Below are 13,844 nucleotides of genomic sequence, written 5' to 3' on the forward strand. Positions count from 1 at the left end.
CAGTTGGGGAGTGAACCAGCAGATGAAAGACCTCTCTCTCTCTCTCTCTCTCTGCCTCTCTGACTTTCAAATAAATAAATAAATCTTAAAAAAAAAAATGAGAGAGAGCAAGAGTACCTACAACAATAATATACACTGTAGAGAACAACATAGGATTATAACTTGTCTAAAAACAAAGGCAATTCAAAGTTGCTATTATTCCACGGTCATTTTCATTTTTTCTTATGTTTATTATCAAGATAGCATATATATATTATGCAATCTTAAATATATGTATGATTTTTTAAAATTTTTAAGTAGAAATGCAAATGGATAAATGGATGACATGGAGTTCTATGTTTGTGATTGCTTCTGTCAATTCTAGTTCGTGGGATTAGAGTTGTTGCTGGATTAGGAATGCTTGAATCTTTATCCATTGACTTCACACTAGTCTTTACTATGTCAGGCAATATTCTTTGGGTAGATTGCTCTTTCTTGCCAAATTGAAAATTTCATGGGGCTAAGAAACACGTTTGCCTTGAAATTAACTCAGCATCTAGACAGAGTAAGTCTCTTAGTTCAATGAATAAATGAGGATATAGAAACAAGCAAATAAGAGTTGTAACTCCCAAGAACTGTCTGGTAGAGAAAACAAGGAAACAGAAATCTATTTGAAGAGTGTGGCAATTAGGGTTGAAGTGTATAAACAAGAACCATCAAGGCCAACAGGTCAAATGTTCACTCTTGCCATGTAAGGCATTCCATTTATTTATTTATTTATTTATTTTTATTTTTATTTTTATTTTTATTTTTATTTTTTATTTTTTGGACTGGCAGAGTGGATAGTGAGAGAGAGAGACAGAGAGAAAGGTCTTCCTCTTTGCCGCTGGTTCACCCTCTAATGGCCGCTGCGGCCAGCTCATTGCACTGATCTGAAGCCAGGAGCCAGGTGCTTCTCCTGGTCTCCCTTGTGGGTGCAGGGCCCAAGCACTTGGGTCATCCTCCACTGCCTTCCTGGGCCATAGCAGAGAGCTGGCCTGGAAGAGGGGCAACCGGGATAGAATCCGGCACCCCAACCGGGACTAGAACCCCGTGTGCCGGTGCCACAAGGTGGAGGATTGGCCTGTTAAGCCACGGCACCGGCCTCCATTCATTTACTTAATAAGCATTTATTGAGGAATCTTCTGTGTTGTGTGTGGAAAGAACTAGCAGCCACTTGATTTCCTTAGAAATTGAACTAAGAGAAACTGAACAACCAGGTACAGGCAGGGAGAGTGGGCTGAATCACAAAAGGCTTTGGACACAAAGGTAAGGAAAATAAAAGATAGGTAAATTGAAGTCTATTAAAGATAATTTAGTAGGACCCATGCAGAGGTACTGTTTCGGTGAGAATGAAGAAAAGGCAAACATTACATTGAGATTTACATGTAGAGTCAATGGGAGTTCAATGCTTAATATGGTGGATGAAGGCAGATGGAAACTCATGTGTAAATCTTAATTCAGATTTTTTTTTCTTTGACAGGCAGAGTGGACAGTGAGAGAGAGACAGAGAGAAAGGTCTTCCTTTTGCCGTTGGTTCACCCTCCAATGGCCGCCGCGGTAGCGCGCTGCGGCCGGCGCACCGTGCTGTTCCGATGGCAGGAGCCAGGTGCTTCTCCTGGTCTCCCATGGGGTGCAGGGCCCAAGGACTTGGGCCATCCTCCACTGCACTCCCTGGCCACAGCAGAGAGCTGGCCTGGAAGAGGGGCAACCGGGACAGGATCGGTGCCCCGACCGGGACTAGAACCCGGTGTGCCGGCGCCGCAAGGCGGAGGATTAGCCTGTTGAGCCACGGCGCCAGCCCAGATTTTATTTTTAAAGGACAAGATGTTCTCACCACATTAATGTTCATCAGTAACAAAAGGCTACCTCCAATCAACTTACAAAGTTTGCATAAATCTAGAACACAATCTCATGGGTTATACATAACATTTATGTATAAGCCCTTTGTAAATCATCAAGCCTATCATGTTAACTGCTACCATATACAATGGTCCTCACTATGATGCAGTTACTTAGAAGTTAGAAGACATGGTGTCAGCACTGTGGTGTAGTGGGTAAAGTCTCTGCCTGCAGGGCCAGCATCCCATATGGGCAACAGTTCAAGTCCCAGTTTCTCCACTTCTGATCCAGCTCTCTGCTGTGAGCTGGGAAAGCAGTAGAAGATGGCCCAAGTCCTTGAGACCCTGAACCCATGTTGGAGACCCAGAAGAAACTCCTGACTCCTGGCTTCAGATCAGCTTAGCTCTAGCCATTACAGCCATCTAGGGAGTGAACCAGCACATCAAAGATTCTCTCTCTCCCTCTCACCCCCTCTGCCTCTCTGTAGTTCTGCCTTTCAAATAAATAAATAAAATCTTAAAAAATGCTGATGAGAAGCTATTTTAAAAAAAGAAACTAGAAGATATAATCAGTGGCTATAAGAACAACCTAAATAAAAATGAAATTCAAAATCTCACAAAATTACATAATTCATAGCTGAATTTTGAATACCTCACTAAGTCACAGTTCATGTGTCCAGCAATCTCAGGTACTCAAAGTACAATGAAGCAGAACATAAGTAAAAATGTTCCCAGAATAGTCAAAATATGCATTATAAAGTCCAAGTGAGGTGTCCTGCCACTGGCTCAGCATCATGGCTCTTAAACTGGCACAAAGAGAAGAAGAAAGCAGTAGGTATGAACTGTGAATAAATGGAAAAGGCTCCAAGAATGTTGATGCAGAGATCTGTGGTCCCTAGCTGAATGTAATATGCAGGCAGGCATTTTGATTTCTGGGAGACTACCATGCTCTGAGTTGTCATGGGGCCATCAGAACTGAGCAGAATCAACACATTCAAGGCCACCATCCACAATTCATCTAGTGATAATAGAGCACAGGAACTTGGCTTTATGGGTACAACTAAGCCTCACTCGCTTGCTATATCTTTCTGTTTGGAGCCACTGGAACTGGAGAGCACATGGGTTCAGAGGAGGTAGAGGGGCATGGTGTGTGGGGGTCTAAACATGGTAGTAGTGTGCAGAGGGAGGTTTGGAAGAGGAGGAAAAAAACCAAGAGCATCTAACACTATGGGCATAAGGAGCAGAGGAGGTGCGGGGCATGAGCGTGGCCATGGCATGGCCAGGCCAGGCCCGGGGGCTCCGCATGTGCACCTGCCCCCGGGTGTCCCCACCTGAGCTGCATGAAATGGAGCTGAGTAAGATGGCACTCAGAGGAAGTAAGATGGGCGGAATCCAAAGTTGTTTACCACTAAAACTAATTGCACAACATCAGGGGAGGTAACAAAACTAGTAACAAGTATATAGACATATGGCTAGTCCTGTAGAAATCCCCCTGTAAGGTGATTTTTTAAGTGATTGGTTGGTCCTTAGCCCTGCCCCAATGACTCTGCAGTTTTGTGCTATAAAAGGTACTGTTACGCACAAAGTAAATGAGTTCTTGCTACTAGACTTGGCTCCCCGCTGCGTCTGTCTCCGGGATTGGAAGGCTAGGGAACGGGCGAGCGGCACACTCACCTTTCCTCGGACCCAGTCCATCTTGTACGGGTGGACTAAGACCCTGCAAGGAGGAAGGGAGACAGGGATGATTTGCATTATGCCTGGTACTCTCCTGGGTATAATTGATACAACATGAATGATGTGACTAAAGACACTTCAGTCCTGGGATATAGATAACAAGGACATAGACAATTATAAAACAGTGTGATAAAAGGTGTAGGTGCACAATAGAATTGCTACATCATTTGTGGATTTCATGTCAGTGTCAGGTAAGAACAATTGGGTTAAGGTCAAATCTCAGAGGAAGCAGAGTCCAAAAATGACACAGTTGTCTGAAAAGAAAATAGGCAGGTGATAGGCAGAGGCTTGGTAACTGAAGCTGGGGACAGAGAGTGGATCCTGACTGACTGGGAGGCTGTCAAACTGTCATTAACCTGTACCAGGCTGAGATGTCCTAGCTTCTTTCCTGGTGCTCATGTCTGTAGAGAGGCATAACAAGAAAGAAAAATTCATCTCTGGCTGTGGTTGACCAGAGGGACTGTGGAGGTCCTCCATTTGAAGCCAGAATTGTTTTACCCTGAGGTTTCCTCATTCATGGGAAGGCTCTTTTATTTTCATTTTTGCATTAAGCTCTCCTGCCACCAGATCTCCCACACACCCACAACAGAGGGCAGATGATAATGACTTATTGAATGGACAGAATCTTGAAGTGTCCTCTAAACAGAAGACTCATCTTATGAGTCAATACTCACCTTATGGGTATACTGCCACATGAGAAAATTGAGACAGGGGATTTTGGACACACTCAACCTAAGAGTTCTTTTTAAAAATCAAAATAAATAGGGGCTGGTGCTGTGGTGCTGCGGCGCTGTGGGTTAAATCTCTGGGCTGAAGCACCAGCATCCCATATGGGCACTGGTTCGAGTCCTGGCTGCTCCTCTTTTGATCCAGCTCTCTGCTATGGCCTGGGATAGCAGTAGAAGATGGCCCAAGTCCTTGGGCTCCTGCACCCATGTGGGAGACCTGGAAGAAACTCCTGGTTCCTGGCTTCAGATTAGTGCAGCTCCAGCAGGTGCAGCTCCAGCCATTGAAGCCATCTGGGGAGTGAACTATTGGATGGAAGAATTCTCTTTCTGTCTCTACCTCTCTCTGTAATTCTTTCAAATAAATAAAATATTTTTAAAACAAATCAAAGTAAATAAATAAATAATCCCTTTCACAGCTCAGAAGTGCCCAGCTGCCAACCTCCTGAGTATAAGCTCCCAGAAAATGACAAATGCCCTAAGACTAGAGGTGGGCAAGCACTACCTTGACACTTTCAAAACCATATGAGGAGAAAAAGCCCCACCCCACTAGAACCCATTTGTCCAAGGATACAGCAGAAGCCTCAGAGGCTGGCCTCACTGCACATTTGCCAACAGGGTAGGCAGGGCACAGAGGTGTGAAGATATTTGTGGCCTCATGGTGCTGGCTCCAGCTGTTGACACACAAAGAATGGGTGACAGGCAGGAGTTTGAGCTAGCCCTGCCTCTGCCTGGCCAGCACTTCAGTATGCATGGACCAAATCTGCATCTGGAGTGCCTGCTGAGGCCAGGGATTACATGGGGACTACAGTCAGAGGAAGTCTGAAGCACTAGCTTCAAGACTGGAGAGTTGCCATAGCAACAACACTTTCAGGGGTTGATGTGACAGGGACAGCCCTGGGAAGGTGAGCTGGTCTCCTGACCCCATGTCTTTCTCTTTATGCTCCTCTGACCCACAACAACGTGGGAGAGGGGTGACAGTATGAAGCTGCCAGATGAGATTCTGGTTAATGTAGGCAGGTTGTGGGTGCTAGTGCCAACAGTACCTGCAATGTTGGATGCTGGCCAATATGGTCACCCCAGTGCATGATCTGAATGAGGGTCTGACAGGGAGAGTGCAGCATGGGATTTGCAAGACAGACTAGTGAGCAAGTGAAGCAATCTGACGTCTTACCTGGGAATACTAGAGTACTGGAGGAGAGATTTGCAGGCTAGAAACAGCAAAGAGACAGCAAGAAAATACATCCCTGTTGCCCCTTCCCCAAGTGACCTCTTCTTAAATGAGAATTGATGGTAGTAGTGATATTGGAAGTTGTGAGTGAAGAGCCCAATGTGGCTAATTTTCTGTTTGTCTTTCCTGCAAAAGGTATAGCAAATGATATTTACTTAAAACATACACATAGCTTAAGGCTTGACTGAGAGTTCTTGCAAAATGTAAGTACACCTTGTGAACTTGAAAGATGCTAACTGTGTGGCCCCTCATTGGGGATTTGGAGTTCTGTAATTGGAGCTGGACTTTTTCACTGGTGGTGCACACTGTTGTCTCTACTAGAGTCTATGGCCACTCATGGCATTTACCCTGGTTGGACATTTCCTCAGATTCCCAGCTAAAAGGTACCACACATGAATACCTTTAGCTAAAGAGTGAAATCTATCTGATTGTGATTGGATAAATTTTTACTGTAGAATTTGTACTGGAAATCACCTTCATCAAAGCATGCTTTGTTCTGACTTTGTCATACAAAGAGATGGAGCAAGGACAAAAGCCTTGGATCCATGGGATGAGCTCTTACGTAGCAACAAGCAGGCCCCTGTTTTTCTGCCTTGCTAATACAGCTCCATCCTACTTTAACCAGGCCTGTCCTGCCTTAACTTTTGGACACGTTACTATCAGAAGACTCCTGCTATCAGCCCAAGATCTCTCTCACTCCTCTCAAACCATCTCCCCATATCTCAGCAGCTCAGTTTCATAGTCCAGCCTCAGCCTGAACCTCTTCCAGCTCGCACTGTTATCTCAAGTGACCCTGAAATCTAGCCCAAACTCTCCCTCTTTCTCATCAGCCCAGCTTTAGTTCAAAGCTCTAAGCCCTTTCAGACCACTTTGATCTATATAAAACACTGTTCTGTAAGGCAGGGGGTCTTCTCACTGCTGTATGTTCACTGGCAACTCTGCCATGCATTCACCATGCATTGTCCTATATGAGGTCTAGAGCACTCTGGGGAGGGATACAGGAGACATCAAGTCTCTGCAGCTGCATGATGTGTTGATTGGGCTTATAAACTCAGAGTATGGGAACTCAAGTGTGGCCCACTGGATATAATCTGATAGCACAGTAGTAGTAAAATTGATAAAATAGTATTCATTGAGTCATTATATGCTAGACATGGCTATTAGTGTTTTGTTGTTGTTGTTGTTTTTGGTTTTTTTGACAGGCAGAGTGGACAGTGAGAGAGAGAGACAGAGAGAAAGGTCTTCCTTTGCCTTTGATTCACCCTCCAATGGCCGCCGTGGCTGGCGCACTGCGGCCGGTGTACCGCACTGATCCGATGGCAGGAGCCAGGTGCTTCTCCTGGTCTCCCATGGGGTGCAGGGCCCAAGGACTTGGGCCACCCTCCACTGCACTCCCTGGCCACAGCAGAGAGCTGGCCTGGAAGAGGGGCAACCAGGACAGAATCTGGCACCCTGACCAGGACTAGAACCTGGTGTGCCGGCGCCGCAAGGCGGAGGATTAGCCTATTGAACTGCGGCACCAGCCTGGCTATTAGTGTTTTAAATCTGTTGTCCTATTTCATTTTTACTTAGGCACTAGATACTATTATTGTCATCATTTTCCAAGTGAAGAAGAATGGAGATTACCCAAGATGCTTTTGCTAAGCAGTGGCCAGAATTCAAACCTGGAAGCATTTCTTAATGATGATGGTTACTTTTTGGTTGGATTTGTCAGAGTCTGGTTGATTGTACATACTCTACACACTCCAGAAGGTTTTTCTTAAAAAAAAAAAGGATTTATTTATCTTATTTGAAAGGCAGAGTTAGAGAGAGAGAGACAGAGAGAGAGAGATTGATTCAATCCACTGGTTCACTCCTCAAATGGCTGCAATGGTCAAAGCTGGGCTGATCCAAAGCCAGGAGTTTCTTCTGGGTCTTCCACTTGGTTGTAGGGGCTCAAGCACTTAGACCATCCTTCACAGCCTTCCCAGGCATATCAGTAGGGAGCTGGACCACAAGTGAAGCAGCTGAGACTCAAACCAAAGTCCACAGTGACACCAAAGCTGCAGGAGATGGCTTTACCTGCTATGCTACAGTGCTGGCCCAAGATTAACTTTCAAAAGTCCTTATATGTGACCTAAGTTACAGAGAGGCAGAGACAATGAGTGAGGTCTTCCATCTGCTGATTCACTCCCAGAAGAATGGCCAGAGCTGTGCCAATCTGAAACCGGGAGCCAGGAGCTTCTTTTGGGTCTCCTACATAAGTGCAGAGGCCCAAGGATTTGGACCATCTTCTGCTTTCCCAGGCCACAGCAGAGAGCTGGATCTGAAGTGGAGCAGCTGGGACTTGAACCAGCACCCAATATAGGATACTGGCATGGCAGGCAGTAACTTTACCTGTTAAGATATAATGTCAGACCCAGATGTTCTTAAATACAGGTTTTTGACTAATTTTGATAAATGTCAGGGACCACACAGCATGTGACCTCTTAGTGGAAAACTACTGAGGCAGGGCTAAAATAGCCCAGACCAGAGAGTACTGATAACGCAACCTTGTGTGACCTTGTGCCTTAAGACCTTGTAACCTTTTCCCTACTTGCGCTTGTAACCTTTCCCCTACTTTCACAAGCCTTGCAGCTACAAGATAAACTCTCCCTCCTTCCCCCACCCAACATCCTGCCCTCCTAAACACCCCTCCTTCCCCCACCCGACACCCTGCCTTTATGATATATAAGTGTGTGGTTGAAAAATAAAAATCGCAGCTTGAACAGACAAGAGTCTTGCTGCCATCTTTGTGTCTCCTGTCCCTTTCATTCCCCATTCTAGGTACTTGGCCCTAGTTGACGTCCCACGGGACGGGACAGATAAAAATTTCCAGAACTCTGAGGGAAAAAAAAAAAACTTTTTTAAAAAAAGCGCTAAGAGGCTGGTGCTATGGCACAGTGGGTTGCCATGGCCTGAAGTGCCAGCATCCCATATGGGCACTAGTTCAAGACCTGGCTGCTCCACTTCCTATTCAGCTCTCTGCTATGGTCTGGGAAAGCAGTAGAAGATGGCCCAAGTCCTTGGATCCCTGCACCCACATGGGAGACCTATAAGAAGCTCCTGACTCCTGGCTTTGGATCGGCCCAGCTTCAGCCTTTGCAGCCAGTTGAGGAGTGAAACATTGGATGGAAGACCTCTCTTTCTCTCTCTTTGCCTCTCCTCTCTGTGTAACTCTGACTTTCAAATAAATAAATAGATCTTTAAAAAAAAAGAAGCACTTAAATTCTAAAGGAGAGCAATCAAGTTTTAGTTACATAAGATTGAATAAATCAAACAAATTTATGGTTTATGTTTTTATTTAAAATATTGTTGGTTCTGTATTTGAATGTTTCATCTAAGTTCTGGAATATATCTGTACTTTCTATTGTTTATTAAGCTTTGATATACTTTTGTATATAGATGGAGTGTTCACCCTTTCGCCTAATTAATTCCTCTAACTGGAAAAAGCTCCAAGGCTCTTGGCTTTGGATTGGCCCATCTCTGGCTGTTACGATTATTTGGGGAGTGAACTAGTGGATGGAAGACTTTCTCTTTCTCTGCCTTTGCCTCTATGTAACTCTGCTTTTCAAATAAATAAATAAATCCTTTTTTAAAAAAATGTTGTATGGGGCTTATTAATGTATGATTAATCAACATTTCTAGTTTCCTTATATAATGTGAATTATAGTATAATATTCTGCTATTACTTTGTAACTCTGTTCATTGTTTAAGATGACAACTCAATTTGTCATCTTCTTCAGTTTTGTTATATATTTTTATTTTTTTAAAAGATTTATTTACTTACCGGTAAGTCTGAGTTACATAGAGAGAGAAGGAGAGACAGAGAGATGGAGGTCTTCCATCCACTGGTTCACTTCCCCAGTTAGCTGTAATGGCTGGAGCTGTGCCAATCCAAAGCCAGGAGCCAGGAGATTCTTCCAGGTCTCCCATGTGGGTGCAGGATCCCAAGGACTTGGGCCATTTTCTGCTGCCTTTTCAGGCCATAGCAAAAAACTGGATCAGAAGTGAAGCAGCCAGAACATGAACCAGTGCCTATATGAGATGCTAGCATTTCAGGTGGCATCTTTACCCACTACTCCACAGGGCCAGCATTGTTATATATTATTCTTTTAAGCTTTGTGCCTCTTGCCTGGCAGAATTTTTCAGAAGTATAATTCCCAGCAAAATACTCCTGGCCTAGCACTTTGAGATAGTGAACATAACAGATACAGCTAAGTTTATTAATGGACTACAAGTGAAGTTAGCCTGTAGACCACTCGTTCTAAACCCTCATTGTTGCTCAAAGTTGGCTAAAAATGTGTTCACACTGACCCCTTCTCATCAAATGTTTCTCTCTTGACATGGGTCTGGGTCAAAAACCAGGTCAAATAAAACCTGGAAAAATTGGAACATGATCAGCTGCATTTTCAGAAATGGATTTTGGTCACAAGGAGGAAATAAAAATCAAGATGCAATGAGTCATTAGTGTCAATTGTAAATCAAATTAGATGAAGCATGGTGGTTATAGAGGAAGGATTTTTAAAATGAATTATTGTTTGATGGTAACTATAACAAAATATTCTGTCAGAACAATATCCTCTAGAGAGGGCTCCCATTTTAGAGGAGAGATGCTAACTTGATGTGATACTTAGTATTCTCATACCTAATGCTAGAAATTTTGTACAGCACCCACAGTGAACTTCCGAGGAAGTTCTTTGACATTGTTGTTCCTGAGAAACTGGGATTAGGATGCAGAGTACTAATTCAAACTTTGGAAAAATAAAATTACTGATGCTGTAAGAGTGGCCTGGGCATTGCCACATGAGGCTGGCTGATATGTCTCAGAATAACAGTCACTTGTGTACTGCAGGACACAGAGTAGTTCATTTTTGGCCAACCACCACAACACATACAATTCACTGTGTGTGCTTCCACTTCTGGAGCAGAGAAGGTTACTGGCTCATTTCAGGCTACTTGGAAGATATTAAGCCATACTATTTGGTAACCAAAATGTTACTCTGAAGCTATCATTTTTAATCCAACCACCTTGCCATGAGACCCCTCTGGGACATATGTATGTGAATAATTATATGATATTGAACAAATGTGTCATAGCTGGCTGGATCTGACCAATGTCCCTTTAGCAAAGGTGGGGAACACCCATTCCATATGTCATTCATAAAAAGCCCATGGGTCTGGCTCGGTCTCCCGGTCTCGCTTCCGTGAGGACTACGCTCCGCAGCCTCGGCGCCCGTCGGGCTCCCACCCCCGCGTTCCTGCGACCGCCGCGGCGAAGATGGCCTCAGGAGTACAAGTTGCTGATGAAGTATGTCGCATATTTTATGACATGAAGGTTCGGAAATGCTCCACACCAGAAGAAATCAAGAAGAGAAAGAAGGCTGTCATTTTTTGTCTCAGTGCAGACAAAAAGTGCATCATTGTAAAAGAAGGCAAGGAGATCTTGGTTGGAGATGTTGGTGTGACCATAACCGATCCTTTCAAGCATTTTGTAGGAATGCTTCCTGAAAAAGATTGTCGATATGCTTTGTATGATGCCAGCTTTGAAACCAAGGAATCCAGAAAAGAAGAGTTGATGTTTTTCTTGTGGGCACCAGAACTAGCACCTCTGAAAAGTAAAATGATCTATGCAAGCTCCAAGGATGCAATCAAAAAGAAGTTCCAAGGGATAAAACATGAATGTCAAGCAAATGGGCCAGAAGACCTCAATCGGGCTTGCATTGCAGAGAAGCTAGGTGGATCCTTAATTGTAGCTTTTGAAGGATGCCCTGTGTAGCTCATCATTCAGTGCCACAAATGGAAAGCTTCCATGTGTAATGTTATCTTCTTCTTGCTATATAAGTAAAGCAAATATATTTAGGCCAGGGTCTTGCTGAGAGGGAGCTGTCTGTAATCTTTTAGAGTAAACTAAATATTCTATAAACGTGCAATCATGGCCCTAAATAAATCTAGATCTGCAGTTCTGTTGGTGTGAAATTAAATTCTTACTGGCCTCATGCTTGTTTTGATGAGTTGCCTTATAAAGATTTTTGTTAAGCTCAGGAGTTTTAATAATGCAGTTCACAAAATGGGGCAAGGCCATGTGAAGAGAATTATTACATCTGTGTGGACCTCAGTTAATTTGTTTCTTTGCTTAGAGAATTGGTCATAATCTGGTTATAATTTTGGTTCAAATTCTTTATTCTTCCTGAAACTAAACAGAATAATGGAATATAATTCTCCCCATAACATATAACGATACTAACGTACTAACGTAACAGATTAAGTTGGGCAGTCTTTTAATCCCACCCAGTGTGTAATGAAGACTGCCTCAAAATTGTGTCCACTTACGATTCACGCTGATCTTGCAAAAGTACCATTTCAGGCATGCCGATGGAAGCAGCTCCTGTCCCTGCGGTGCGCTTGCTGCTTGCAGGCGGGGAGACTGTTTGGAGAGTGACCTTGCATCTTGGAAGTGGTGGTGTGTCCTCAGGAGAATGTGCAGTGTCTTGTAACAACTAATGTCAATGCAAATTAGGGCTCCATTGTAATGCGCTTTGTTAATGAAAATGATAAAATGATATATTGATGAGCTAGGACACCTGTGATTTTTTTTAAAAATTGCGTCTCTGCCGGAGCATTGCTGTTTCTGGGACAGTACAGTGTGGAAGAAAATTGAGTGTGCGTTTGCTCGCGCCTGGGAGCTGTTGCTCAGCTGTGAAATGGGGAGCGGGTGCCACGGATGACGTTGGAAGTGATTGTCATTAAACATCACAGGCATAAAACACTTTGAACAACATAGAGGTGCACAAACAGTCAAACTTAGAAGTAGCAGTTACTGGCTTTATGTAATAAAGGAAGCATTTATAACTTAAAAAAAAAAAAAAAAAAGCCCATGGGTCTGACCTTCCTAAGGCAACTGCAAATGGGACTTGAAATTCAATAAACCTGTAGCAGGCTAAATCTTTTTTAAAAAAGATTTATTTATTTACTTATTTATTTGAAAAGCAGAGTGAGAGAGTGAGAGAGAGAGAGATCTCCCACCCATTGTTTCACTCCCCAAATGGCCACAATGGTCAGAGCTGGGCCAACCCAAATCAGGAGCCAGAAACTTCTTCTGGGTATCCTGAGCAGGTACAGGGCCCAAGGACTTGGGCCATGCTCTATTGCTTTCCCAGGCCATAGTAGAGAGCTGAATTGGAATTGGAGCAGCTGGAACTTGAACCAGTGCCCATATGAGATGCTTTACCCACTACTCCATAGTGCCAGCATCCCATATGGTCAGTGGTTCAAGTCCTAGCTGCTCCACTTATAATCTATGCTCTGCTATGGCCTGGGAGAAGAGTGGAAGATGGCCCAAGTACATGGGCTCTTAAACCTGTGTGGGAGATGTGGAAGAAGCTCCAAGGTTCCTGGCTTTGAATTGGCTCAGCTTCTGCCATTGAAGCCATCTGGGCAGAGAACCAGCAGTTGGAAGACTTCTCTCTGCTTCTGCCTCTCTGTAACTCTGCCTTTCAAATAAATAAATAAATCTTAAAAAAAAAAAAAACAAGCTGCAGAGAAACTGGCTGTGCAATAGTTCTCATAATGCATCATTACAGCTAAACCTGAGACTAGAAACTTTGTTTAAAGCCATGCCTACAGGGGCTGGGGTTGTAGTGTACCAGGTAAAACATCCAACTACTACTTGGCATCCCATATGGGTGCTGGTTTGAGTCACAGCTGCTCCACTTCGGATCCAGCTCCCTGCTAACGGCCTTGCAAAAGCAGCAGAAGGTGACTTGTTCCCCTACCACTCATGTGGAAGACCCTGAAGAAGCTCCTAGCTTTGTCATGATCAATCTCTGGCTTATGCAACCATCTGGGAAATGAACCAGCAGTGAAAATCTTTGTCTCTTCTTCTTTCTCTGTTAACTTGACTATTAAATAAATAAATAATAAAAGAAATACCTAAAACTTTGTCTCCTTTCATTCTTACAATACCCCAGTCAGAGTCATTGTTCCTTTTCCCTGAGGTTTGAGAAATAACAAGAAATAGGGGCAATTGAGAAAAAACTTCTGTAATACAAAGTCAGGGCTCATCCTCTTGTCTGTGTCTCTTAGCCCAAAGTTTCCTTGCCTTTATGGTATCAAAAAAATTTAGGGCCAATGCTGTGGCATGGTAGGCTAAGCCTCTACCTGCAGTGCCAGAATCTCATATGGGTGATGGTTCTAGTCCCAGCTCCTCCACTTTTGATCCAGCTCCCTGCTAATGGCTTTGGAAGGCAACAGATGATGGTCCATGTCTTTAGGCCT

At 43.8% G+C, this 13,844-nt stretch overlaps 1 protein-coding gene across 1 annotated transcript; it reads left to right on the forward strand.

The window, feature by feature from the left end:
* Positions 1-10,756: 10,756 nt before the first annotated feature.
* Positions 10,757-11,533, forward strand: LOC133775684 (destrin). Its single transcript, XM_062214148.1, has one exon. The coding sequence runs from the start codon at positions 10,849-10,851 to the stop codon at positions 11,344-11,346; it is 498 nt and encodes a 165-aa protein (XP_062070132.1). The 5' UTR covers positions 10,757-10,848; the 3' UTR covers positions 11,347-11,533.
* The last annotated feature ends 2,311 nt before the right edge of the window (positions 11,534-13,844 follow it).

This window comes from Lepus europaeus, chromosome 17 (genome assembly GCF_033115175.1).
Source record: "Lepus europaeus isolate LE1 chromosome 17, mLepTim1.pri, whole genome shotgun sequence".
NCBI lineage: Eukaryota > Metazoa > Chordata > Mammalia > Lagomorpha > Leporidae > Lepus > Lepus europaeus.